We start from the raw sequence: 24,529 nt of genomic DNA, 5'->3' as shown, positions 1-24,529 counted from the left end.
GTGTATTGGTGTGTGCTAATGCCACGAATTATTGTTTTCCGAGCAGATGAAACATGTCATCTCAGTGGCATTTTTTTCGCTGCTCCAAATGAGCTGCGATTGCTCCACTAAGGTGACACAATCAACGACGCTAGCTCTGTCCAGAGCGACCTGATCTACTTGAGCTACTGCCAGTGCACAGAGAGAAATGTGTAGTTAGAAGATAGGTCACTACTCTGGCTTTTAACCTAAAAAGTAAAAGAGCCAGAATAAGTTCTGAAACAAATTACTAAACCAAACACCTTTCAAGACCCATTTTTTTTCAGTGCTGTGCCTTCTGCTTCAACTGCTTTGTTTTTCTTTGGCTGATTTTCTTTCAGTTTCCTCAGTTTTTAGCTTTTTCTGCAATGTTTATTGTTGCCACTGTCACACAGTCGCCGGTGGTTGGCGGCCTCTTGGTGGGTTACCCGCTTATGTAAGCCAGTGTCTAAATTCTCTCGACTCCGCTCTGGACATCCACTCGAGCCACTGGCGGCTGTTTCTGTGCCTGTTACTGTTGCTGTTGCTGTTGCTGTTGCTGTTGCATTCATCATCGTCATTAGTGTCCAAAAATGAAATGATTGCAAATATCAGAAACGCAACAAAGAGCACTTCACTTGTCAGAGAAGCGGGGGCTTGTGTGTGTCGTTCAGGAGCCGGAGTTGGAAAACCTCGAGTTGCTCAAGAGTTTTACTTTCGTTTCCCCGGCTAGTACACATTTCACTGGGATTTGGCACGGCTGTGGGGTGTGGGGTGGAGAGGGCTAAGGGCGGAGAACCTCCGCGGCGTACCGCCCCCAAAAGCCGCGCTCAAGTGCAGTCACTTTTTCTGCAGACCACTCGCACTCCGTTGCGCAATCATAACTATGTGCACTTGCCACACAGAGACCCCCCGTGCGCCCGCCACTGGCCGTGGATGGGAAAGCGTTTGGCAATCCGAAAACCACCAAACCTAACCGAAAACCAGGAAAGTGCCAAGTCGGATATTATCCAACGCGCCACTTTGCAAAACCCACGAAAATAATCAACAATTAGTGGCGAGCGATTGGTTGAGTAATCCCAGATTCTGGAAGGGATCGATCATAATCAAAAGGCCATTAGGACCAGCTTCAATCGGATCTCTGGCAGAATGGAATCTGGAGCACTGAGACTCCCCTGGAGCCAGTGCCAGAGCCAGTGCCAGAGCCAGAGCCCGGAGCCCCAGAAGACAGAAGGTAGAAAGGTAGCGACTCAGAACATTAATCTTGCGAGTCTTTGGAAATTAAAAATAATAAAGCACTAAATGGAAAATGAAGCTCGGGATAGTTGGGCGAGCAGTGAGCAGCGAACTCCAAGCCCCTTCGGGATGCAATTCTCTGCGCTTGGCTGCCGCTCTCCTCCCCCTGGAAGACTCCTCCCCTCGGGTTTCGTTGCGTGCGCCTGCCGCCCCTTGATTTCCTAGTTGTGGTCACTCCGCTCCGGACTCCGGAGCAACTCTGATCACCCATCCACACTGGTGGGCGGCAGCAGCACGTGGCCAGTGGCAAGTACAAGCTTGCTGGCCGGCCAAGCAAGCGGAACCAGCCACCGAGCATCCACCTCCCATATCCCACATCCCACATCCCAGCTTGCACCAGCGGTTTTCTAATTAAATGTTGCCACAAGTCGGCAGCTTTTGGGCGGTGTTCCAGGTGGAGATAATTGAATGCCAGAAAGGGGGATTAATTCAGGAGGTTCTTCCTCTATCTTTTATCCATCTATCTGTGTATCTATCTATCTTTGTATCTATCTATCTGTCGTTCCATCGATCCACCAATCAACTCCTCTCCAGAAGCCTTCCATCAATCGCCTTCCGCCCAGGGCACCCTGCTCGCCCGGAGCGGTCACGCTGACAGTGTCTGTCCAGATAATTCTCCGTTTGTTCCGTTTTTCCATTTTTCCATCTTACATTTTCCATTTTCCATTCTGCATTTTGCATTTTCCAGATCGTGTGGAATGCTCGACTGCACTTTGCTCGCAACCCAATTCAAACAGAGGCCCTGGGTGGCTGGCTGGCTGGCTGGCTGGCTTTTTGCGCTCTTCATTGGCTTCATTGGCTTCCGATGACCATTGGGCCGTGTTCTCTGGACCATTTTGCATTTGGCCCACATGTGTCAGAGCCATAAAGAGCTGGAAGTGTGCGTTGGCAGTGCCAGCCAGCCACAAAAACAAAATAAATGCCCACAACATTGGCAGCAAAAAGCGGCCTCCGAGATGCTGCCTCCGAGAACCTCGCTGCTGTCCGATGCTCTAATTTTCTGACCATTTGGCTTACTTTCCGCCCATTCGTGTGGCATGCAAATGCGGCGGCCATTGTGCAACGCTGGTGCCTGCCACGTCCAGTGGCACGACCACATCTCTCCAGAGCAGGTCTGCTCCGAGCAGGAATGCTTCTAAATTGGTCCACTTCAGCCGTTACACTGGGGGAAATAGGCTTGCAGCCTGGATTCGAGGGTCAAGTGGACATATTGGATAGAACTTGGCTCTCTACTTATCCCTACAGGATGAGCTACACCCTCAGACCTATCCAGACCACCTGTCCACCTTCTGAGGACCGATTTCTGCGAGTGTTCCGTTACAGTTGCATAACCTGTATTAGTGGTTATTACCGTTTTAGAGATGATGGCCCAAGAACCGATTGATCAGCGCGGAGGGGCAAGAGCAGGGGCACTCACTTGCCACTTGCCACTTGCCACTTGCCAAAAGCGCAGCAGTGGCAGTGGCAGCAAGTGCGCATGCGTGCACCTCTGCCGACGTCGACCGAGACTGAGACAGAGGCCGAGGCCGAGGCAGAGACTGAGCCAGGTGGGCAACCAGCTTACAAGACGCACGATCCAAGTTGTTCGACTTTCAGTTGCTTTCGAGCTGCACAAGACGACGGTTTGAATCCGGCTCTTCACCGCGAAGAAAGAAAGAGAAAACGAGTAGAGACTCCCAGAGCCCCCAGTGAGTGAGTGAGAGCGAGAGCGAGAGCGAGAGCGAGAGGGGAGCGCCAAGCGAAAGAGACCGCACGATAGGAAGACACCGACTTGGAGCGACTTGCGACTTCAGTTGCCCAGCGGACTTCCAAGCGAACGGTTCGACCACCGGATGCGGTGTCGCGACTTTTTTTTTTGTTGATCGTCAAGTTAACGGTGCTCGTGAACAGTGACCAAAGCCCACCTCTTTTTTTTCGAGTGCTCAAACACACAATACTCCGGTCTGGATGTCGATTCGAGCGGCCGTCCACTCCAAACTCCAGTGCTAGAAGTGCTAGAAGCCCCAAAGGAAGTTCACAGTGCGAAAGCCCGTTGCGAGTTGCAAGTCCGGCGAAAGGCTGCGGAGAAACTACACTGAGAAAAAGCCCCACCACTGACACCACTGACACACGGCAGGTGTGAGCGAGAGAGCCGCAATGCAACGCACGCAGCCCGAGTGGCTGCCGCTGGTGGTGCTGCTGCTGCCGCTGGCTCTGGCTCTGGCTGTGGCGCAGGCGCAGGCGCAGGCGCAGAATATAGGTGAGTGTGTCAAGCGAAAGACGAAAAAGTACGAAAACAACAAGAAAGTCGGCCTGCGAAAGGGGCTGGAACGACTGGGGGATACCCTACAAGGGGTTCTGGGTGGTATATCATGAAAATCAAGGATTGCAACCAGAACCTATAGAACTTGCAGCATGATCTTGTAGAGGCCTCGTTATCGCAACTATCCAAGAACCGATAGAGATCTCTGGGAGACCTTTGGGAGTCTCAAAGTAGCCACTTCATAATACTTCATAATATTATCTCTCACCATTTATCTCTTGAGTCCCAATTGAAGCCTTGACATGTGAGAGATTTTCTTGCAATTCTATGGCCAGTTGGCCTCAACTCCTATCCATTTGCATAATGTATGAAGACTTAATTAACTTAAGTTCAAGTCTTAAATCATTCGGCAACAATGCACCTTGCGATTATGGTTTCAAGGAGATCCCCAATCTCTCAAAGCCTAATCATGGGAATTCTTCCAAGATTTTTGAAGAAAGAAACCTCTAGGTTCTCCAAATTCATCCGAAACTGCATATGCCCCAGGTACTTAGGGTATTGGGGGAAAAAACCGCACCATCGTAGCCAAAGCAAACAAATTTTCTCTCGTTCTCGTTTGTTGTGGATCCCACTTGTTGCTGCCTCTGCTGGCTCTTTCTCCGGCCGCCTCTGTCTCTTTCTGCCCCTCGAACTGCTCCGTTCTCACCCCCTTTTCGGGCAGTGTATGTGCGAGGCGCACCTTCCCCCGAAACACTTCTCATCTTTTCACATTCAACTTTTTATTTGGTTTTTGCATACAATTTTGTTATTCTTCGTTTTTCGGTTGTTGATTTCCGGTTCTGGGTTCGAAACAAAAGCAGCACTTAACAAATTATATCCAGCGACTTTTGCATTTTTCCCACGTTAATAAAATGCGTCCAGGCTGTCAGCAAACTGGCCCGAAACTGCCCAGCAACTTGGACTGGGAGCCCCACTCCCAGTTCCAAGTCCAGTTTCGGGCCAGTTCCAGTTTCCGAGTCAAGTGCTCCCTGGTTAGTGGCTGATTGTGGTGCCAGAACGGCCCCAAGAAGAAGGGGGTGTGGCCAGGAAACGGATGTTTGCGTCGGCCGGCCAGCACTTGTCCGAAAAAATGTGCCAACACGAAAGACTTAGGCAACGAACTCGCTCGCTGCCTGCACGTGGCGGCGGGAAAATCAATTTTTGGCGCAAGCTCTCGGAAAACTCTCAACTATTTCCTGTTTCGGCGTACAGTTTTCACTGCTCCGGAGGAAAATCTGTTAATTAATTTGAATTAATCTCAACGGCGAGACAAGTCGTTAAAAAAATATTTATAAGCCGCAGAGAACAAGCTGAAACTGAAATTAAAAGAAAATTTATGATCTGCGGGAGCCGAGCAGCAGCTCACTACTCACTACTTACTACTTACTACTTACTACCCGGGCCTGTAATGTTGGGAAAGTTCGCTTCTGCGGCTTTCCTTCCAGCAATCACAACAGCAGTCGGCACCAGCCAACACTCGCTGACAATAAGAAAAGTAAAAGTGCCAGGGAAAGAGCCACAACAAACAGACAGTCGGTCGGCGGACAAAGGCTGTTCCTGCTTCTTGTCGGATGATCGGGCCCATGGCCAACATCCAATGGCCGAAACGTAATGGTCCCACTGTATGATAGTGTGCAGCCAGGGCAGATATGGAAATCATGCATGATAGCCCCCTGCTCACGGCTCATCATAATCATCATCAGCAGATGCGGAAACTCCCCGGCTAATTGCAATGCGAAACTACCTTTTGCAACCTGGAGATAGCTGGAGATACTCGGAGATACTTGGAGATACCTGGAGATATATCCAATATCTGCACAATGAACCGCAGCCAGCGAAAGGGCGGACATGGCCGGGGGCGTGGCAGTGTGCACGCATGCCTGCATTTGGCAATTGCAGCCTCTCCTTGCGGCTTACCGCTTGGCTTCTTTATATAAGTTGCAAGTTACAAGGAAGTAGGAAGCTGCAACAAATATTCAAATACTTGTTATTTGTGGGCTGTGGCAACTGCGACTGCAACTGCAACTGATTGCAGTGCTGCAGCTCTGAGCAACTGAGACCTTCGAAACTCTTGTTTTCGACTTCGACTCGTCGGGTTTTCACTTTCGGCTCATTAATGATGATGTTCATGCGGGTGACAGTGCCTGCCAAAAGCCTGCCCCCACCTGCCCACCTCGGCCTGTTTGTCTCAACAGTTTTACGCAACAGTTCGGTTTGTTTTTGGCACGTAGGAGGTCTTTCGAGAGGGAGGCGTTGCGCAAATGGCCTTGGAAGGCCCAGGCCAGGTACTTGTGCACTCGATATGTAAATCACTCGAAGTACTCACCAAATATTTGGGTTACCCTGAGAGTGTTTTGAATTCTATGCGAGCCAAGGCCGCCAAGAAGTTCCCACATTCTGCGGGGAACAGAGTCTAAAAGTCAAAGCTATTTTTCGCAGAAACAGCAATTAAGTGGCAAAGTGACACCTAGTCCCAGGGAACTAATGGCTTATATAGAATTTCTGTATCCCAGCGATGACATCATGGGACGCGGGAGTGTCATCCCATCCGATCAGAGATCTCCCGACCGTGTGGCACACATTTCAATCAATTTCGGGGCTGGGCACCTCCACCTCCACCTCCATCTGCCCGACTGGCAGGCGTGAGCGTCGTCGTTGGCTTTGAATATATATTTTTTAATTGCCATAAACATAAATGGGGGACTGGCTAAATATTTTCCATACACAAGACACTTTATCTTGATCGCCCCGCCGCACAACTTTCGCGTTTTGTTTGCCGCCGTTTGTTTGGAGTCGTGTGTGAAATTTTAATGTCGCAGAGAAATGCTCGAAAAGTGAAACTAACGTCTAATAAATAAATGAAATTGTTTGCCATTAGCAGCGCATTTAAATGCCACCAGCGGGCCACCAAGAAAGTCAGTGACAAGCAGCACATGCGTTTCATTTCTTTGTCGCTTCTGCAGTAATATTTTTTTGTAATTTAATTAATTGTAATGTATGTATGGTCGATCGACTGACTGACTGGCTTGCAGTGATTCACGACTTGTTTGGTAGCCACCAATGCCAGAGCAGCAGGTCTTAAGGCAAACAATTGAAATTGTTATTGGTAATTGCTTCGCTAATAACTTTAAACGGCGCGGTGCTCTTGGAGTTTCGTCACTAACCCACAAAAAGCCATAAACGCGATTGCCAATTGCCCTCAAACTCGAAAATATGAAAACCCACAGCGCAGCAGTGATTGATAATTTGGCGCAGCTGTCGTTAATTATTGATCGATCGATCGATCGATCGATCGATTGCACTGATCGAGTGTGAAAACGCAGGTCCCCCATTAGGGGCTCTTTCCCAACGACTTAATTTGTGGAAACCGCCATCGTGCCTCTCCTGCGCGGACTCCGAAGACTCCGCGGAAAACCCTAGCCCCAGTCCCTGCTTTTCAATATGTTTTCCTTTTGGCCACGACCATAACGATAACACTTGCCATAACAATGGCCATAACAATAACCGTAGATTATGATGGAGGGGCTGGCTACCTAATTGCGGACAGCGGACGGCGGCCGGCGGACGGCGGACGGCGGACACTGGGCATCTCTGGATTGATGGAAATTGCAATTTGCTTAGCTTGCTTTTGCTTCGGCCGTGCTTTGCTCGCCGGAGCTGCTTTTGTTCCGCTTGCCCGCTGAATGAAGGGGCGATGGCGCCATATCTTATCGCCAGTTCGTTGACTCCTTCTCGGGGATCGGCGATCGGAAGTGCAGCAGGATGAGTTGGCATTTTCCGAACAAGCCGACTAATTTATACAAGCTGCCACTTCCAGCCCGCTGCCACTTTTCTCTCAGTGCACACACAGGCCTGTATGGCCCGCAGCATGTGGCAAGTGGCAGGTTGCTGCCGTCATCTTCTCGCCGAGAGATTCCGATCCGAACCCCATCTCGATCTCGATCTTTTGATGTTGTAATGCCCCGCAACTAGCGGTAAACATATTCAAATGGAATTCCGAGCCGAATATCGATTTTATAATCGACCGAAAGACCGACCCCAAGAAATTCCCAAAGTGAAAATATTCATAACAAAGCCCCCCATCTCTGTCTGGCCTGAGACTAGTCGAGGGCCCGGCCTAGAGTCTCTCTCTCGCTGGCGACCCGGCTTTAATTTCCTTTCGAATCGGGGCCAAGCTTTGATTTGTGGCCAGCCATTTGCATAGAAAATAGTTGACAAAAGTCCAAAAGCCGCAGAGAAAGGCCGAGAAGCGACGAGTTCGTGGAGAACGACCAACAAATTCTCGGCTTTATTTAATGCGTTACGTTCTTTGTGTTCCCCCGTGGCTTTCTTATGCAAATTGCCCGGCAAACTGTTTTATTCCACCTCCAGTCCCCCCCGCCCCAGAACGCCGATTCTGAATCACTGATCTTGCATCTGGGGGCCCACAGCCGAGTGGTAAGTGGTCTGCCCAAAAGATGAGGCCCATAAAAGCCGAAAAACCCACAATCTTGGCTTAGCATTGAATCTCTTCGCAGCCCCAAGTCCCAAGCCCCAAGTCTCAAGCGGCAAACCAAAAACTGACAACTGAGAACCGAAATCCAAAAGCAAATTAGGCACACAGCCAAAAGCCGATGCAAAAAGCCGCAGAAATTAGCAACTGCAATGAGAACGCATCCGAGAACAGTGGCCCCTCGCTGGGGAGCCCCGGTTGCGTGCTCGGTGCGGGGGGCAGTTGCCCAGAACGAGGCCTCACTGTGGCACGAGCTGCGGAAAGCGGTGTTGCAGGTGTCTCGCAGCTGCCACACAAACAACGCACACACACACACACACCACAACGAGCGGCACTCGCATTCTATCTTAAACTGCATTTGGGCCGAAGTGACCCAGTTTCTCGGCACTGAGAGCACTGAGAAAAATTGCCTGAACTTTGGGTCCCAACTGGAACCTTGAAAACTCGTTTCTTTTTTGGCCATTAATTTTTAAAGACACATCTACGAGTCTCTAAATCAATTGGAATAAAAACTCGAAAAGAAAGACTCTTACAGCCGTGCAACATGGCCGATGTTGCTGATGTTGCTGCTGTCGATGCGGCTGCTTCCACACATTGCACATTGATTTGCGGGCTTTGGCTCTCGGAATGCGGTCAACTAGCAAACGGCAACGGCAACGTCGGCTTCCAGCTTCCAGCTTCCAGTTTGCAGCCTCCAGCTTGCGGCTCCCATCTTCTAGATTCCGTACTCCAACCAGCCGTCGTCGGTCAATGTCGTCGATCTTCGATCGCTGTCTTTTTGGCTTGCGCCGTCTGTCCGTGTGTCCGCCTGTCCGCCTGTCCACTTGTCCGCTTGTCCCCCTGTCCCCCTGTCCGCTTGTCCGCTAAAGACTGCCGTTGCTTGGCCTTGCTTTAGAAGCGGCAATCAAGCGTTTCCTTTGCGGCAAAAGTGCCGCAAAATCATATCGAACCTGTTATAGAGCTTAGAGGGAGACGCAGCACAGAATCCGTCGAGTGGGCGGGGCGGGGGCTTCAGGGGTTTGGGGGATGGTGTGTTGTCAGGTGAAAGATGTTGCCACCAGGGGGAATGAGTTGCTCTTGTGCCATGTTGCTGTTGCTGTTGCTGTTGCTGTTGCTGTTGCTGTCGATGCTGTCATTGTCAAGAAGAGACTCCTTCTTCTACCAGCTCTCCATGTTCTTCGTTTTTTATTTAATTTTTTGTTCTGTTTCTTTGTTGTTGTTGTTGTCTTGTTATTGTTATTGTTGTTGTTGTTTTACGTAACTGTTTACGCTTGAATTTATTGTTGTTGGTGCTGTCGTGCATACCGTTACATAAAAGAGCAGCCAGAAAGAGGCGGCGAGGAGGCAGGCACAGCGCATGTTTATTTAATACGCTTAGCAGCTTTTAGCCAGCCAACTAGCTCGCAGCCACGAGATACTCAACCTCACGGATGCCTCACGGACGGACGGACGGACGGTATTCGAGTCACAGGCGGCACATACACGTGTGTGCGTCTGGCAGACGTTCTTTGATGTCTCACTTAATGCGCATGATGGGCAATTTTTATGCGCAATTAATTCCAAAGAGCCACGATTGTGGCTGATACATGCTCCCAATAAGCCATACACTCATTTCTGCCAGTGTAGCTGGACGGTGCGTCGCTCTATTGGCCGGGGCGGAAGTTCAAATCAAAAGACTTAGGCAACGAACTTGCAGCTTGCACAAGCCGCGTCTGGCGAGGCGCATCCGCCGACCAGGCAGCAGAAACTCCAAAAACAATGCCAACTCCAGCGGAGTATTGCGCAAACGGAGCCACTTGCGAAACTTTTTCAAACTTCTCTCCACATGCGCGCTGTTCTCGCTGTGGCCGCCGAGCTAGCGATTTTAACGAGGTTCTACTAATTTGGCGGACAAGCCAAGCCGAAAGCCGAAAGCCGAAAACCGAAAACTGAGCGGCAGAAATGGAGAAGAAAAACAGAAAACTGGCCGTGCAACTGGGTCATGGAGAGGCAATGCCGCTAAAGGAGAAGCTGCGCGGCCAGATCCCGTCCAGCGCCAATTTATGTAAATCCGAAAACCAATCAGCGGCTCTCCATCACCATCATCATTACGATCATCGTTATTATGGGCTAACGGTTGTAGCCCCAAACTGTTTTTGATCTTTTCTTGTTGGTTTTTTCTTTTTTTTTGTTTAAAAGAAGGCAGAGCGGGAAAATTTCTTTGGCTTTTGTGAAGAAAATCTTAAGGAAGCCTCGGCGAGAAAGGGAAAACCCTATCAGATGACTATCAGATAGGGCACACTTGCACTTTCCAACTTGCCAGCTCTCCAGCCTTGCCTCGGTGCCCCTCCAGAAGATCTACTTGGCTGCCACGATTAGGGGCAACATCCACTAAGTAGCAACATCAGTGGCAATATCAGATCGGATGCGGAGCAGTCGTCGAAGCGTAGGCGCTTCGCAATCAGCGCATGACGTCCCAGAACTGCACTCACGCTGCAGAAACCTTTTCTGGGCTTAGTTTCTGATCCCCCCGCCCAGCTTGCCCCCTCTACCCCCCGAATAGGTACTAATTAGCGGCAGGGTCAAGCTGCCCAAAAAAAAAATAAAGAAGAAATCAAGACTCGGCCGAGACAATGGCGAGCTTGATGTGAACTCCGTTCGGAGACTCCCCACCCGGCAGATTGCATGGCCGAGACATTTGCGCCTCATTTAGATGCCACTGGCACACCCAGTTCCCCCCCGCTAAGCGCTAAGCCCTCCTCCACCTGCAACTGCCTTTCCCCCTCGACGGTATGGACTTGCATTTAAAATGAAATTAGCCGACATACGCAAATTGCGGACTCGGGAATGTGGAATGAACTAATGCGCAGGTTGGGCCTGGGACGAGGGGTCACGATTAGGCCCCGAGCCCCTCCGGCGCTGCCCCTGGGCGGGCTGGCTGTAGAAAGTTGCAACAGGTTGCAGGCTGCAAGTGGCGGAAATGGCGAGCCATTCACACTTCTCACGGGCCGGCAGGGGCAGGGGCTGGCTCAGGGGCGAAGTAAACGGAGCTCCCAATAGAATTGCAAAGCAATTAAATCACTTTAATTGGAAGACGAAATGAAGGCTGGGTCTGAACTCTTCGCTGCCACAAACCGCAAATTAATTCCCGCTTTCGTTTTCTTGCTACCTGCTTTTCAATCATTTTTCTTCTCATTCAATTGTGTCCCAAATACTCGCTTTTTTTGGAGTTTGCAGTTCGGTTTTCGCCAACAACTCCAATTCCGATCCAAAGCCGACTTGCCATTCAAAACGCTAAACAAATTGGGGAGCAGCGCCGAGCAATCAAAGAAAGGCCCGGCCGGCCGGGCCCGAGGCCGAGGCGTTGATGGGTAATTTGTTACAAAAAGCAGCGCTGAACGGACCATGTCCGAAACAAGTTGGAAATTATAACGGTTATTATGATTATAATGATTATTAGATGATTTTGATCCGCGCCAAGAGCCAAGAGCCAGCCGCACAATGAATATTCAGGCTTCCATAATACCAGCATGGGTATGTGCGTCCGAGCAGCGATCTCGGCGATACTCGGAGTAGTTGCTTGTTGTACAAATTGCTGCTCTTGTTTGTCAATCCCTGGCGTGCTGCACATGAGTGTGACTGGGTGTGCTGTGCTCTCAGTGTGTCTCAAGACAGTGTGTGTGTGCGGGGTATCACTTTCACTAAGTTCGCGCTCATAGAAAGCAAATGAAAGCACCACAAACGGCAATGGCAACGGCAACGGCTACGGCTACGGCTACGGCAACAAGTTGCTGCTGGTGCTGCCTTTGCACTTTAGGGTACTGGCGGTATTAGCTCCCACTCATGCTACACTGCGAGAATCGGCCTGGCCTGGGGAGAAACTGGCAGTAGAGACCCTCCACCAGCATTGCAGAGTGTAGTTTCGGCCAAAGTCTGGGCCACATTGTCATGCTTGGCCAAACTGGGCAACCTTTCGGGGCCTCGCGATCCGCGATGCCCCCCCCCCAGCTCTTTCGGTTTCTTTTGACGCACAGCGTGGGAGTCGTCATTAGAGGCGCCTCTTTGGGCTTTTTGCCTTCTTTTTATTCAGTCTTGGGCTCTTTGAGGCAACTGGCACTGGGAACTGCTGGCAGGGCAACTGAAACCGAAACCGAAACTGAAACTGAGCCGAAATTGAAAATGCCTCATGAACTTGATTTCTTAATTTGCGTTTGCCCTGCATGACAAATGACTCGTCTAAAGTTGGCTTTTGTTAATTTCAATTTGCCCGAACTAATTTGATTTGTTTTTCCAGGCGGGGGGCCAGCTCTTTTCTTTCTTTTTCTGCCTAATACCATGTAGTGTTCCATCTGAAAGCCAGCAACTAACGCGTGAATTGGAGTGGCTGGAGATCGGGGATTGGGGATCTGGAATCTGGAATCTGGAATCTGGGGAGAACCGAACCGTTATGATGAAATTGCATTGGCATTGGGGATTGTATAAGAAGCATCTGGAAATGTGTAGCGAGCTGGCTGAAAGACTTGTTTCTCATTTGGCGCTGCAGCTGCTTGGAAAGTTGCTGCTGCACTGTTGCTGGTCAAGTGATGTTGCAGTTATTCGACCATTTATGGCATGCCTCAGTGCCTGACTGCCTCAGTAATATATCCCCAGCTCTAATCAGCCTGGCTGTTGCTTTAATGCCATTCCCCAGTCTCCAGTCCCCAGTCTCTAGTCTCTAGTCTTTATAGCTCCAAACCCATCTCCATCTATCGCTGATTATGCAAAATCCCACTTAGCAGCTCTGAGCCAAGAACAATTTCAGCGATTTTCATTCCAATTCCAGCGATACATGCACACAAAAAAACGAACATCAAGTCATTGGAAGCTGTCAGCTTTTGCATAGATCGACGATAGGATTTGGCTCTCTGTAGGGATGAATCAAACTCATGACATTGGCCAGCGCTCTGGGCCTGGGAACAGCTCAATTGAATAACTAATCATACAAAGCAGCAGCCGCCACTGCGGCAGCAACACATTTGATTATTGCACACGGCTGGCTCGCATTTTGCCGAGATGCCGAGATGCCGAGACACCAGCAGCTCGGCAGCTCTGAGCCACTGCAGCTAAATTGATGGCTGTTTGTATTTTTTGTAGCTGTTGCCATTTTCTCACGCTTTGCATTGACAACAGCCGAGCTGCAACAACACAAGCACAAGGCACAAGGCAGCAACATCCATGGGGCCGAGAACATTTTGCAATCTGCGAATGCCAGAGATACTTGCTACTTGCAGGCGTCGAGTGACCAAACTGGAACGGAACTTGCTTAATTGCCGATCGATCGGGGGGCGGGGGAATCAATCACAGTCCACAGTCCGGTCCTCAACCAGAACGAACCAGAAGTCGCTGGCTGGGAGGTGAAAGGTTGCGGGAACTGAAGAGCTAAAATAAATATTTAATTTGGGAATCGGCGGGAATTAATTTGATGAATGATAGACAGCTTAGCGTCCAGATTGAGAAATCAATCAAGACTCTTAGGGTGCCCGAGGGGCCCGACCGCTGAGTTGCCAGCAATCGCAGAACATTTCCATATAATTGATGGTCTCGGATTCTAATTCTCCAATCTTCTGTTCTCTCCTCTGTCTTCCAGATGCCGGCTGCAGCTTCCCCGGATCGCCGGCGCACAGCAGCGTGGTCTTCTCGAACGCGAACCTCACCCAGGGCACGGTGGCCTCCTACAGCTGCGAGCGCGGCTTCGAGCTCCTGGGCCCGGCGCGGAGGGTCTGCGACAAAGGACAATGGGTGCCCGAGGGCATTCCCTTCTGCGGTGAGTGACTCATATTCGGTTTGTGAGTTTGTTTTCAGAGAAGCGCACGAGGGAAATAGAAATTATGGCGCTTTCGTGCGGCGAGCCAAACAAAAGACTTCGGACACGAACTTGCTGTTCGTCAACTCAATTAGCGCCTCGCTGGCGACTTTGATTCGGAATCGGACTTATAGTTGGACTCGGCCTGGGACTGCGACTGGGACTGGGAACAACTTTCACCGCCACAAAATTTGAAGCGTTCTCAAAATATCTCTTTCTCCGCAGAGGAACAGAGACAGAAGCGGCGAGAAGAAGCGAGAGACCAAATGGCATTCCAATTGAATGCAAAGTTGTTAACCAAAAGCGAAACATGATTAACAAAACGCGCGAAATTGGGCTGAAGTCCAGTGCGTGTGAGAGAGAGATCGAACGGGGGAGATCGAAGAATTCAACCAGATTGACCCACTTTGCCAGAAGTGAATGAAAAAAGTGGACAAACGGGCCAGACACGAAAACAAATAAATATTCTAGGCGAACTCCCAGCCAGACGTGCACTTCCGCGGCCGAAGAGCCAAACAACCAACAGCCGACAAGCCAATAGAAAAAAGGCCAAATTACCAAACTGATTGACAGAAACGGAGCAGCGGCTCCCAGTCTCACAGCCAGTTGCTGAATGAATTGATCGATGGGATTGTGGACTGGGAACTGGGAACTGAGGACTGGGGATTGGGGATTGGGGGGCGTGTTCTCCCACTATCGGCCGATCCATCAGGCCATTGTTGAAGCCATCAGATCAGACACCGAGGTAGTAGGTGTTGAGACGCGTGGATAAGGCTTCTGGGAAAACAGATTGATTGGACTGTAAGACCCTCCGCTAGAGGACCTGGTGAGGCCCCAACAAAGGCTCTTTCAATAACCGATTTATGGACTCATTACTATTCCGAAAAAAAGGCCGAATGGAATGCAATCGAGTCGTGAGACCGATGCAGCACACACTCGCTTGATTGCAAGTTGATGACGCTGGAAAAGCTGGAAAGAAAAGCACAACAGACAGACACAACAAAAAGAAAATAAATGGAAAAACAAAGCCAAACGATTTCCGACCTGAAAATTGCTCTCTGCGGAATGCCAGCCAGCTGATACGAATTCGAATTCGAATTAGACATGACACAGCAGGCCGGCAATGGGAAATTAATTAAAAGCAATTAAAAGGCATTTGTCACACCAGCCACACATACAGCAACACCTGCTGTTACCAGTTGCCAGAGCTGCTGCTGCTGCTGCCGGATCGTAAAAAGCCAGAGCCGGAGAAAAAGCAAGAAGCCAGACACCAGACACCAGAAGCCAGAAGGTTAGAAAGCAATGGCCAAGTTTCCGAGCCGCTGAGCAAAGGCAAGCTCTGGAGCTCTGGAGCCGAGTCTTATCCGACAGATGCATCTGATTAATGAATCCCAATGCCGCAAAAGTGCGTGGCGAGCGGAGTAATTAAGTCGCAGGTACGCCACAAGTGCCAGTTACACCGGCCGGGCAAGTAAAAGTCGAATTTCACTTTTGCTTTTCGGCCAGCGAGTATCACGGAGCCAGAACGAAGGTCTGCCGATGACTGGCCTGACAAATTCGCCAGCAGAACAGAGTCTATTTGCTGGCACAGCCCGGCAATCGGTGTCAGGGCCCGCAGCCAATTAGCCGGGCCTTGGGCCTCCAGCACTCTGGGAACTCCGGATCCACCAGCCAACAGCTAATTGCAGAAACCCAAGCCACTCATTCAATTCCCAAATAATTGCCTTGCTAGGGGATTTGCTTATAATTTCAAATTAAAATCCGAATCTCTTCTCTTCTTGCAGTTCTCAACGTGGCCGCCGGCAAGGCGCCGATGCAGATTTCCACGGAGGGGGCCGGAGCCCCCCAGAAGGCCATTGACGGCTCCACGTCCGCCTTCTTCACGCCGGAGACCTGCTCCCTGACGAAGGCCGAGCGGTCGCCGTGGTGGTACGTCAACCTCCTGGAGCCCTACATGGTGCAACTGGTGCGCCTGGACTTTGGCAAATCCTGCTGCGGTAAGTGCCTAGACTTAGCCAAGCTGCCGATCTCCGATTGCCGATTGCCCAAGAATTTCCCGAAAAGGAGCCTCAATTATCCATCATTTGGTGGCCCAAAAACGCCCGTAATAGCCCGCCAGACCGCATAAACAGCTCAGGGCAATTGATTAAATTGATCTGGCGGGCTTTTCGCTTTTATTGGGCCGCCCGGCCCAACCCTAAACCTGTCGCATGGCTGGGTAATGGCATTTTTGGCGAAAAGCCCAGGCAGCCAAGTGGCCAGGGACCCGACCGGACCGGATTCTGCGGGTCGGCGATAGAGAGTTTCTATCGGGCCAGTGGACAGTTCAATGCCCCGTTTTCCAAGCTGCCAGTTAGCCAGTTAGCCTGTTAGCCAGTTTTCGGTTTCCAGCTCTCCAACTTGCCAATGACTGGTGTCTGAAAAAAATGGCAAGAGCTGCACGATCGGTGGAATCCCTCCTGCCACAAGCACAGCGACTAAATAAAGGGTTGCCGAATCGGCTGCAAAAGCAAACAACTGCCAAGCCAGTTTTCCCTAATGCTTTCACTTGCAGCCACCAACCTGAAGTCTCGGAGTCTCCGAGTCCCCAATCGGCGCTGGTTATGTGATTTTCGTGCGGCTTTGCCTGACGACAGACGAGTCACAATCGGACGACTCAGTCGGTCCGAAATTTATGATTACTTTCACTTGGCTGGAGCTCGAAGAGCCCCAGCCGAACTGAGCCAACCTGAACCCGCCTGACCCGCTGACAGACAAAGCCATAACCATATAATAATGACGGAGTCGGGGGGGGGAGCACATGGGGGAATCTTCATTCAGTGCACTGGGACAAAAGAAGGCGCATAATGCATTAGAGAAACTCGGGGAGAGGAGACTCTCTTCCAAGACAACCCAAACCTTGTGCTAATTGAACGTATCCTCCTCTTCCAGGCAACAAGCCCGCCACTATTGTGGTCCGTGTGGGAAACAACCGCCCCGACCTGGGAACTAATCCCATTTGCAACCGATTCACCGGCCTCCTGGAGGCTGGCCAGCCCCTCTTCCTGCCCTGCAACCCGCCCATGCCGGGCGCCTTCGTCAGCGTCCACCTGGAGAACAGTTCCCCTAACCCGCTCTCCATCTGCGAGGCCTTCGTCTACACGGACCAGGCCCTGCCCATCGAGAGGTGCCCCACGTTCCGGGACCAGCCGCCCGGCGCCCTGGCCTCGTACAACGGCAAGTGCTACATCTTCTACAACCGCCAGCCGCTGAACTTCCTGGACGCTTTGTCCTTCTGCCGCTCGCGCGGCGGCACCCTGATCAGCGAGAGCAACCCGGCGCTCCAGGGCTTCATCAGCTGGGAGCTGTGGCGCCGGCACAGGAGCGACGTCAGCTCCCAGTACTGGATGGGAGCGGTGCGGGACGGCAGCGACAGGAGCAGCTGGAAGTGGGTGAACGGCGACGAGCTGACAGTCTCCTTCTGGAGCCACCCGGGCGGGGACGAGGACTGCGCCCGCTTCGACGGCTCCAAGGGATGGCTGTGGAGCGACACGAACTGCAACACGCTCCTGAACTTTATCTGCCAGCACCAGCCCAAGACCTGCGGCCGTCCGGAGCAGCCGCCCAACTCCACCATGGTGGCCCTCAACGGCTTCGAGGTGGGAGCCCAGATCAAGTACAGCTGCGACGCCAACCACCTGCTGGTGGGCCCAGCCACCAGGACCTGTCTGGAGACGGGCTTCTACAACGAGTTCCCGCCAGTTTGCAAGTGTAAGTCTTGGAATTTCCTAATCCCTCCAGTTCAAACACCTAATACCCTTCGTCCTTCAGACATCGAATGCGGTCTTCCTGCCAGCATCGCCCATGGATCGTACAACCTCCTGAACAACACCGTCGGCTACCTCAGCCTGGTGAAGTACTCCTGCGAGGAGGGGTACGAGATGATTGGCCGCGCCCTGCTCACCTGCGACTTCGACGAGCGCTGGAACGGACCCCCGCCCCGCTGCGAGAGTGAGTATCCTCAAGGAGTCCTTGACACAGTTCCCCTAATCCTCATCCCCCTTGCAGTCGTGGAGTGCGACACCTTGCCTGGCAACTACTACAACACCATCATCAACGCCCCCAACGGCACCTACTACGGCTCCAAGGCGGAGATCAGCTGTCCTCCGGGCTACCGCATGGAGGGACCTCGCGTGCTCAGCTGCCTGGCCAGCGGCCAGTGGAGCAGTGCCCTGCCCAGGTGCATTAAGCTGGAGCCCTCGACCCAACCGACAGCCGCCCCTACGGTGCCTGTTTCGGTGGCCACGCCGCCGCCCTTCCGCCCCAAGGTGCCTCAGGGTCCCAGCTCCACCACCAACAGGACGCCCTACCGCCCAGGCTCCACGCCGGGCAGCAGCACCTCCAGCAGCACCGTGGGCACCTTCCCCAGTCTCAGCCCCACCCAGGTGGAGATCAATGGCGAATGTGAGTAGACATGAGATAGGATATAGAGCAAAGATTACCCCAAATGATCTTCCAGCTGAATCCGAGGAGGAAATCAATGTCCCGGTTCCCGGAACAGTGCGCGAGGAGTTCCCCCGTCGCCCTGTGCGTCCGGTGCTCATTCCCAAGAAGCCCAGCAGCACGCCCTCCGCTCTGCCGCCCACCACGCCGAACATCCAGCAGGTGCCACCCCAGCCGCCGCAGGTGCCCTCTACCTACGCGCCCACGCCGCCTCGCAGCCGCCCGACTGGCGGACAAGCGGCCGGAGGAGTGGAGACCACCACCCGGAACACACAGCAGATCATCGCAAACTCGCACCCGCAGGACAACGAGATCCCCGACAGCGTCAACAGCGTCCAGCAGAACCAGTCGCCCAACGTCAACGTGCCCTTCGCCGTGGACAACCCCGACCGGAAGGAGACCAAGGAGGCCAAGCTCAACCTGGGCGCCATTGTGGCTCTGGGCGCCTTTGGTGGCTTCGTTTTCCTGGCCGCGGTCATCACCACGATCGTGATTTTGGTGCGAAGGTGAGTCTGCTGAGTCCACTGAGTCGGAAGCCGGCACAGAAAGGGATCCACTGATCCGGGCGTTAAGTCTCTAATGTGGGGATAGTACTGCCACGATCTTGATCTCATTACTTGGAAAACTTTGAAAAATATTTGGGAATGACGAGGGTTCCAGAGGGGTTCCTGCTCTTAAAGCTATTACATTCCTTCAGATTTTGGCTCTAGGGCAGTTTTGAACTTGGTCCTAATGAGATCGCAGATCGAATCGACCTGTACTCCTAAGTGCTTTAAAGTTTGGATAGAAGTGGATCGTTGCCGGGGTCACCACCTGCCCACCACACCGCCCTCCTTCTCTCACCCCCACTTCTTCTGTAGTTGTCTCTGTCTGACGCTGTCTCCTCCCTTCATCTGTTTTTGGTTCTTAACCCTTCTGTTTAACCCTTCTGAAGGTTTTGTTTCCAGTGACCCCCAGCCCAGTCCAGCCCAGCCCAGCCCAGCCCACACTCTCACACTCGTCCAGCTCGCAAAAAGAGAGTCTCTCCAGCACACACGCACACACCACGCCACACACACAGTCTCAGCCTCAGCCTCAGTCACAGCCACAGCCACAGCCACATCGAACGCTTTCTCTTTCTCGTTGTACAACTCTCTTTTTTCGTTTTTGCTTCTCCCACTCTCTGTCTTTTGGCAAACCAACCAACCAACCAACCAATCAACCAACCATCCATTCGCCATGAAAGCACCCCGAACAGCCAACGGCGGCACCTAGCCAAACACTTAACCGCTTACCAACATCACCATGCTCATCATCACCAGAAGCACCAGAAGCAGCCGAAGCAGCCAAAGCAGCCAAAGCAATCCAAGCAGCAGCGCCCCAAGAAGCACCAGCTCGAGGAGCAGCTCCACCACCATTCCCAGTACCAGTACCAGTACCAATACCAATACCAGTACCCGGACCAACTGCAGCTCCACCACCAGAAAGCGAAGGTCCTCGGTGTCGGGATTCCGCGGCCCAGTCGCCTGCCCAGCTATGCCACAGCGACGGCCACCAGTGCCACCAGCTATGCCTCCACCGCCCAACTGACCAAGCCCCACCCCAGGATGCGTCTCTTTGGCGGGCCGCCGGGCGTTGGGGAGTACGGCAGTCTGGGCTCCAGTACGGGCGGTGCGGCATGGGATAGGGAGCGAGAACGGGAGCGGATGGAGGAGCGCGAACGGGATCGGGAGCGGGACAGGGAGCCCTCGGTGTGGTGCAGCGTCCTGGCACTCCCGTTCGACGACCAGAAGTTGGGCAGGCGGGAGATAAACAGCTATGGGCGAGGCTATCGCAGCCGGGCGGGGCTCTTCAGCAGCTCCCAGAACATGTGAATGTGCTCCCCCGTCCCGCCCTCTGAGTCGAAACCAAAGAAGAGCCAAAAACAAGAGCAACAAGAGCAGAGAACAACCACCAACTACCTGACCTGACCTAACCTGACTGGGAACTAAAGTGCCAAAGAAGCAACACAAGACACAAGATAACCAAAACCGAGAAATCGCTATCACTAGATTCAATCAAAGCGGCCATACCATACCAGCAAATGTAAGAAACATTGAAATCCCAAACAAAAACCACCACAAACAACCAACCAAACAACCAAACACCACACGAAACTACAAACAGACAACCAACCAGTCAGCCAACACTGAAACACTCAACAAAGCTGCCAGTGCGAATGCCAAAAGCGAATGCGAATGCTGTGGATCCTTGCTGTTGCACCTCCATCAGTCCACCAGTCCACCAGTCCATCCATGCAATCATCCATCCATCAGCCCATCAAGCCATCAATCGCACAATCAGAAGCTCCACAACACACTGGGGACTCTCTTTCACACACACTGCACGCCCGGTTCGCTCTTCCTCTCTCTCTCACTGTCTGTCCTTGTCTCTGTCTCCTGGACTGCCTGTCTCTTTCGCCCGCTGTCTCCGCCACTTTCTCCTCATGCATTTCTCTCTGTCTCCGTGTTTGTAGTTCTCTGTGCCTAACCCGACTCTGTTTGTGCCTGATCTTGTGACTAACCCAACACTACTTCGTCCTGGCATTCTGATCTGAAATTAACTGAAAAAACACACTGCTAATGCCTTTCTTGGTCTCTTCCCCTCCGCAGAAATCGAACCACGCAACACTACCGCCATCGCGCCTCGCCCGACTGCAACACGGTCGCCAGCTTCGACAGCTCCACTTCCGGCTCCCGCAACGGACTCAACAGGTAGGTCCTTTTCAATCCCCTACAGGAACTATGATCTAAGAAAGCGAATAGTGTGTGGGGTATGATGACGTGGCTCCCTGGACAGACCATAACTTGGTCAATATTCATCCGATCCTCGAACGGAATACACCAAAAGACTCCTGGAATGATTCCCCGCCAATCTGCATCAAAATCTGGGAATGCAATTTTTGATAAATTTTTTGTTAATTTTTCTGATGGATCCCCTTCGAATAAGAGAAGGAGCCATGGGGTATGGGACAGGGGCCACCTGGGAAGACCATAACTTGGTCAATATTCATCCGATCCTCGAGCGGAATACACCAAAAGGCTCCTGGAATGATTCCCCGCCAATCTGCATCAAAATCTAAGAATGCAATTTTTGAAAAATTTTTTGTTCATTTTTCTGATGGATCCCCTTCGAATAAGAGAAGGAGCCATGGGATATGGGACAGGGGCCACCTGGGAAGACCATAACTTGGTCAATATTCGTCCGATCCTTGAGCGGGATACACCAAAAGACTCCTGGAATGATTCCCCGCCAATCTGCATCAAAATCTAAGAATGCAATTTTCGATCAATTTTTTGTTCATTTTTCTGATGGATCCCCTTCGAATAACAGAAGGAGCCATGGGGTATGGGACAGGGGCCACCTGGGAAGACCATAACTTGGTCAATATTCGTCCGATCCTTGAGCGGAATACACCAAAAGACTCCTGGAATGATTCCCCGCCAATCTGCATCAAAATCTAAGAATGCAATTTTTGAAAAATTTTTTGTTCATTTTTCTGATGGATCCCCTTCGAATAAGAGAAGGAGCCATGGGATATGGGACAGGGGCCACCTGGGAAGACCATAACTTGGTCAATATTTATCCGATCCTTGAGCGGAATACACCACAAGACTCCTGGAATGATTCCCCGCCAATCTGCATCAAAATCTAGGAATGCAATTTTCGATAAATTTTTTTTTAAATTTTTGGAAAAAGTGAAGGAGTCATGGATTAGGGGTACTGGCCACACGGGAAGACCATATTTTGGTCAAAATATATATCCGATCCTTTATCAGAAAGCTCTAAGAAAGTCGGTTATTAGCTATGTGTCATTTTCCAACACTCTCCCTTTTCCGATATCGATAGATTTCTTGTACCCGTTGAAAGTAAAGGAAGAAATGAATCACAGGGACTTATAATGGTTGGAGGTTGTATAATACCTGGCTCCTGGCTAACAGGACGTCACATTGGGGATAATAGGGTCGAGCCTTCCGACATTCCGAAATTTTAAATATGTCTTTTAAAATGTTAGTTTCAATATTAACACCGTCTAACACCAAACGTAAGGACTATATTTATAAGAACATAAGACTAGTTACAACGAAAAACATAACAAATTTAACGGATAATTCGAAGGATTTAAAATCCCTTGTTAACGGCGAACCGGAAAAAGAGGAAGTGGAAGAAAGCGCCACTCCACCCGGTGGGTGGCAAGCTTGCGTATTTTACAACACTAGCCAGGTGTTTGAATCGGGAAGGATATGAGGAAGGATCATAATATTTTATATCTTACAAAGACTTCATAATTAAATCAATATTAATCTGTATTTTTAGATACTACCGCCAGGCTTGGGAGAATCTGCACGAGTCCGCCTCGAAGAACAGCTCGCACAACGCCCTGCGCCGCAAGGAGACCCTCGATCCGCCCAGCATGACCCGATCCCGCGACAACCTGCGCGACAATATGCAGCGATCGCGTGAGAACCTCGACAGGTGAATATCTTCATTGAAAAATCAGTAAAAAGAAAAGAGAATAATCCATGTGAATCAACAGGTGCGGCCGTGATAACTACGGAATGCGAGACGACTCCGAGATGGTCGTGTCCGACGTCTGCCTGAAGGGCGAGAAGAAGCGCCACCATCATCACCACCACAAGAGCAGCTCCCGCAACGGGGACTACCGCGATCGGGATCCTTCCAACGGCAGACGCGATCACCACAGGCACAGCGGCGGCGGCGGCGGCGGAGGTGGTGGTGGCGGCCACTATTGACCTACCATGGTCATTACCATCAACGTGGAGCGGCAGTAACCCAAACGACAGTCGAGACGCGGAATCCAGGAGGAGGAGCAGCCACCGGTTGGGCGGAAGAACTCTCCGGAAATCGGGGAACTACAGCGAGCGCAACATCGAAAAGTTTTTTGTTTAATTTTAGCAACAGTTTTTTTTTTTGCGCTTTAGTTATTTAAGAAACAAACGTAAGAAACGATGCAAGATCGAGGAGACTTTCTGTTCATAGCGAAAACGAAATGTTAGACCAGCAGCAGAGCAAGGATCCTGTCCTTGCAAGTCAATACTTAGCTATACTTTAAAGGGGAGACGAGTCCCGGAATCTCTTGGGGCCTGGGCCAAAGCTGGGGGACTTCTTGAAGATTCAAAAGCGACTGGAGAACACAAACGCCTTAGAAGAATCAGTTAGACATTGATTTGAATTAGGGAATCAATGCCTACATGTCTAAACCCAAAGAAGGCGATTTCTATAAGTTATTATAGAGACACGCCTTGCCGGGAGTCTGACACACGGTGGCTTTTGAAGATCTAAGATGCCTGATGCTCCGGGAGAGCCTCCAGAGATTCGTGGAAGCCCCGCAGTTTACATATTGTACATGTGCACTCGTGCTTAGATTTGGTCCGAACTCGTATAATTTATTCGCAAAGCTTTCCATAAGGTTCTTAGTTAAATTCTGTCTATGAATTAGTTGTATGTAAAGAAGTGAACACAGGGCGCAATGGCGAGGCGAGGCAAGGCGTAGGCGTAGTAATTATTAGTTGCACCAGCACAAAACCCCATCATCCACTCAATCACCCCAAAGCCCCCCAATCACAATCACAATCACAATCAATCAATCGAGCAGACCGAAGCTGCAGCCAAATTATGTGCAACTTGGTTTCGTTTCAACGCAAGCCAAATCGACTTGCTCATAGTCGCAAATTAGTTACGTAAACTTAAACTAGATAAAATGTTCCACACCAATTGCAACCGACCAGCAGCAAGCAGCAAGAAATACAGGCTAAAAATACAAGTGTCGTAGTTCGTGTGCCACATCTGCACCGTTTTGAAACAAATTGTAGAGGTAATTCACCCGCGCACTGCTGCACAGACTCCATCCCATTATTTTTTTCGTATCCCTATCTATTATTATCCATTATATATTATGTGTATCGCCCTCTGTATTTTTATTTTTTTAGAGTCTTGTAATTTGTAGAATTTGTTTTTGAGTGTGTAAACGTCAAGAGCGGTTCAGTGCTAAGGAATGCCGCTCAGTATGCAATATTATTTGAATTTCGTGCATTATTTTCCAATGTAAATAATAATAATTTATTTCATAAATAAAACAATGAATATTTTTACTAAACAAGTTGAGTTGATCTTTTATTCT

The 24,529-nt window shown here is 50.9% G+C and overlaps 1 protein-coding gene across 3 annotated transcripts; it reads left to right on the top strand.

Moving 5' to 3' along the window:
- The first annotated feature begins 2,854 nt into the window (after positions 1-2,854).
- LOC6503742 lies at positions 2,855-24,505 on the top strand. 3 transcript variants are annotated; one of them, XM_032452527.2, is made up of 11 exons: positions 2,855-3,532; positions 13,672-13,848; positions 15,672-15,884; positions 16,819-17,637; positions 17,698-17,877; positions 17,935-18,330; positions 18,386-18,875; positions 19,595-20,218; positions 21,000-21,101; positions 22,705-22,863; positions 22,925-24,505. In XM_032452527.2, the coding sequence occupies exons 1-11, from the start codon at positions 3,430-3,432 to the stop codon at positions 23,139-23,141; spliced, it is 3,480 nt and encodes a 1,159-aa protein (XP_032308418.1). In that variant the 5' UTR covers positions 2,855-3,429; the 3' UTR covers positions 23,142-24,505. The 3 variants fall into 3 exon arrangements, with proteins under 3 accessions (XP_032308418.1, XP_001963824.3, XP_032308417.1); XM_001963788.4 differs by lacking the exon at positions 19,595-20,218 and having other exon boundaries at positions 2,856-3,532; XM_032452526.2 differs by lacking the exons at positions 2,855-3,532; positions 13,672-13,848; positions 19,595-20,218 and adding an exon at positions 15,077-15,323.
- Positions 24,506-24,529: the final 24 nt, after the last annotated feature.

Source organism: Drosophila ananassae, chromosome XL (genome assembly GCF_017639315.1).
Source record: "Drosophila ananassae strain 14024-0371.13 chromosome XL, ASM1763931v2, whole genome shotgun sequence".
Classification (NCBI taxonomy): domain Eukaryota; kingdom Metazoa; phylum Arthropoda; class Insecta; order Diptera; family Drosophilidae; genus Drosophila; species Drosophila ananassae.
The sequence above is the reverse complement of the archived record's forward strand: the minus strand, read 5'-3'. Positions and strand labels throughout refer to the sequence as shown.

Coding starts and splice junctions, on each gene's coding strand:
- LOC6503742 (XM_032452527.2), top strand. CDS start 3,430: ATGCAACGCACGCAGCCCGAGTGGCTGCCGCTGGTGGTGCTGCTGCTG. Junction 15,885..16,818: donor CTTTGGCAAATCCTGCTGCG/GTAAGTGCCTAG, acceptor CTCCTCTTCCAG/GCAACAAGCCCGCCACTATT. Junction 18,876..19,594: donor ATCGTGATTTTGGTGCGAAG/GTGAGTCTGCTG, acceptor TCGCCATGAAAG/CACCCCGAACAGCCAACGGC.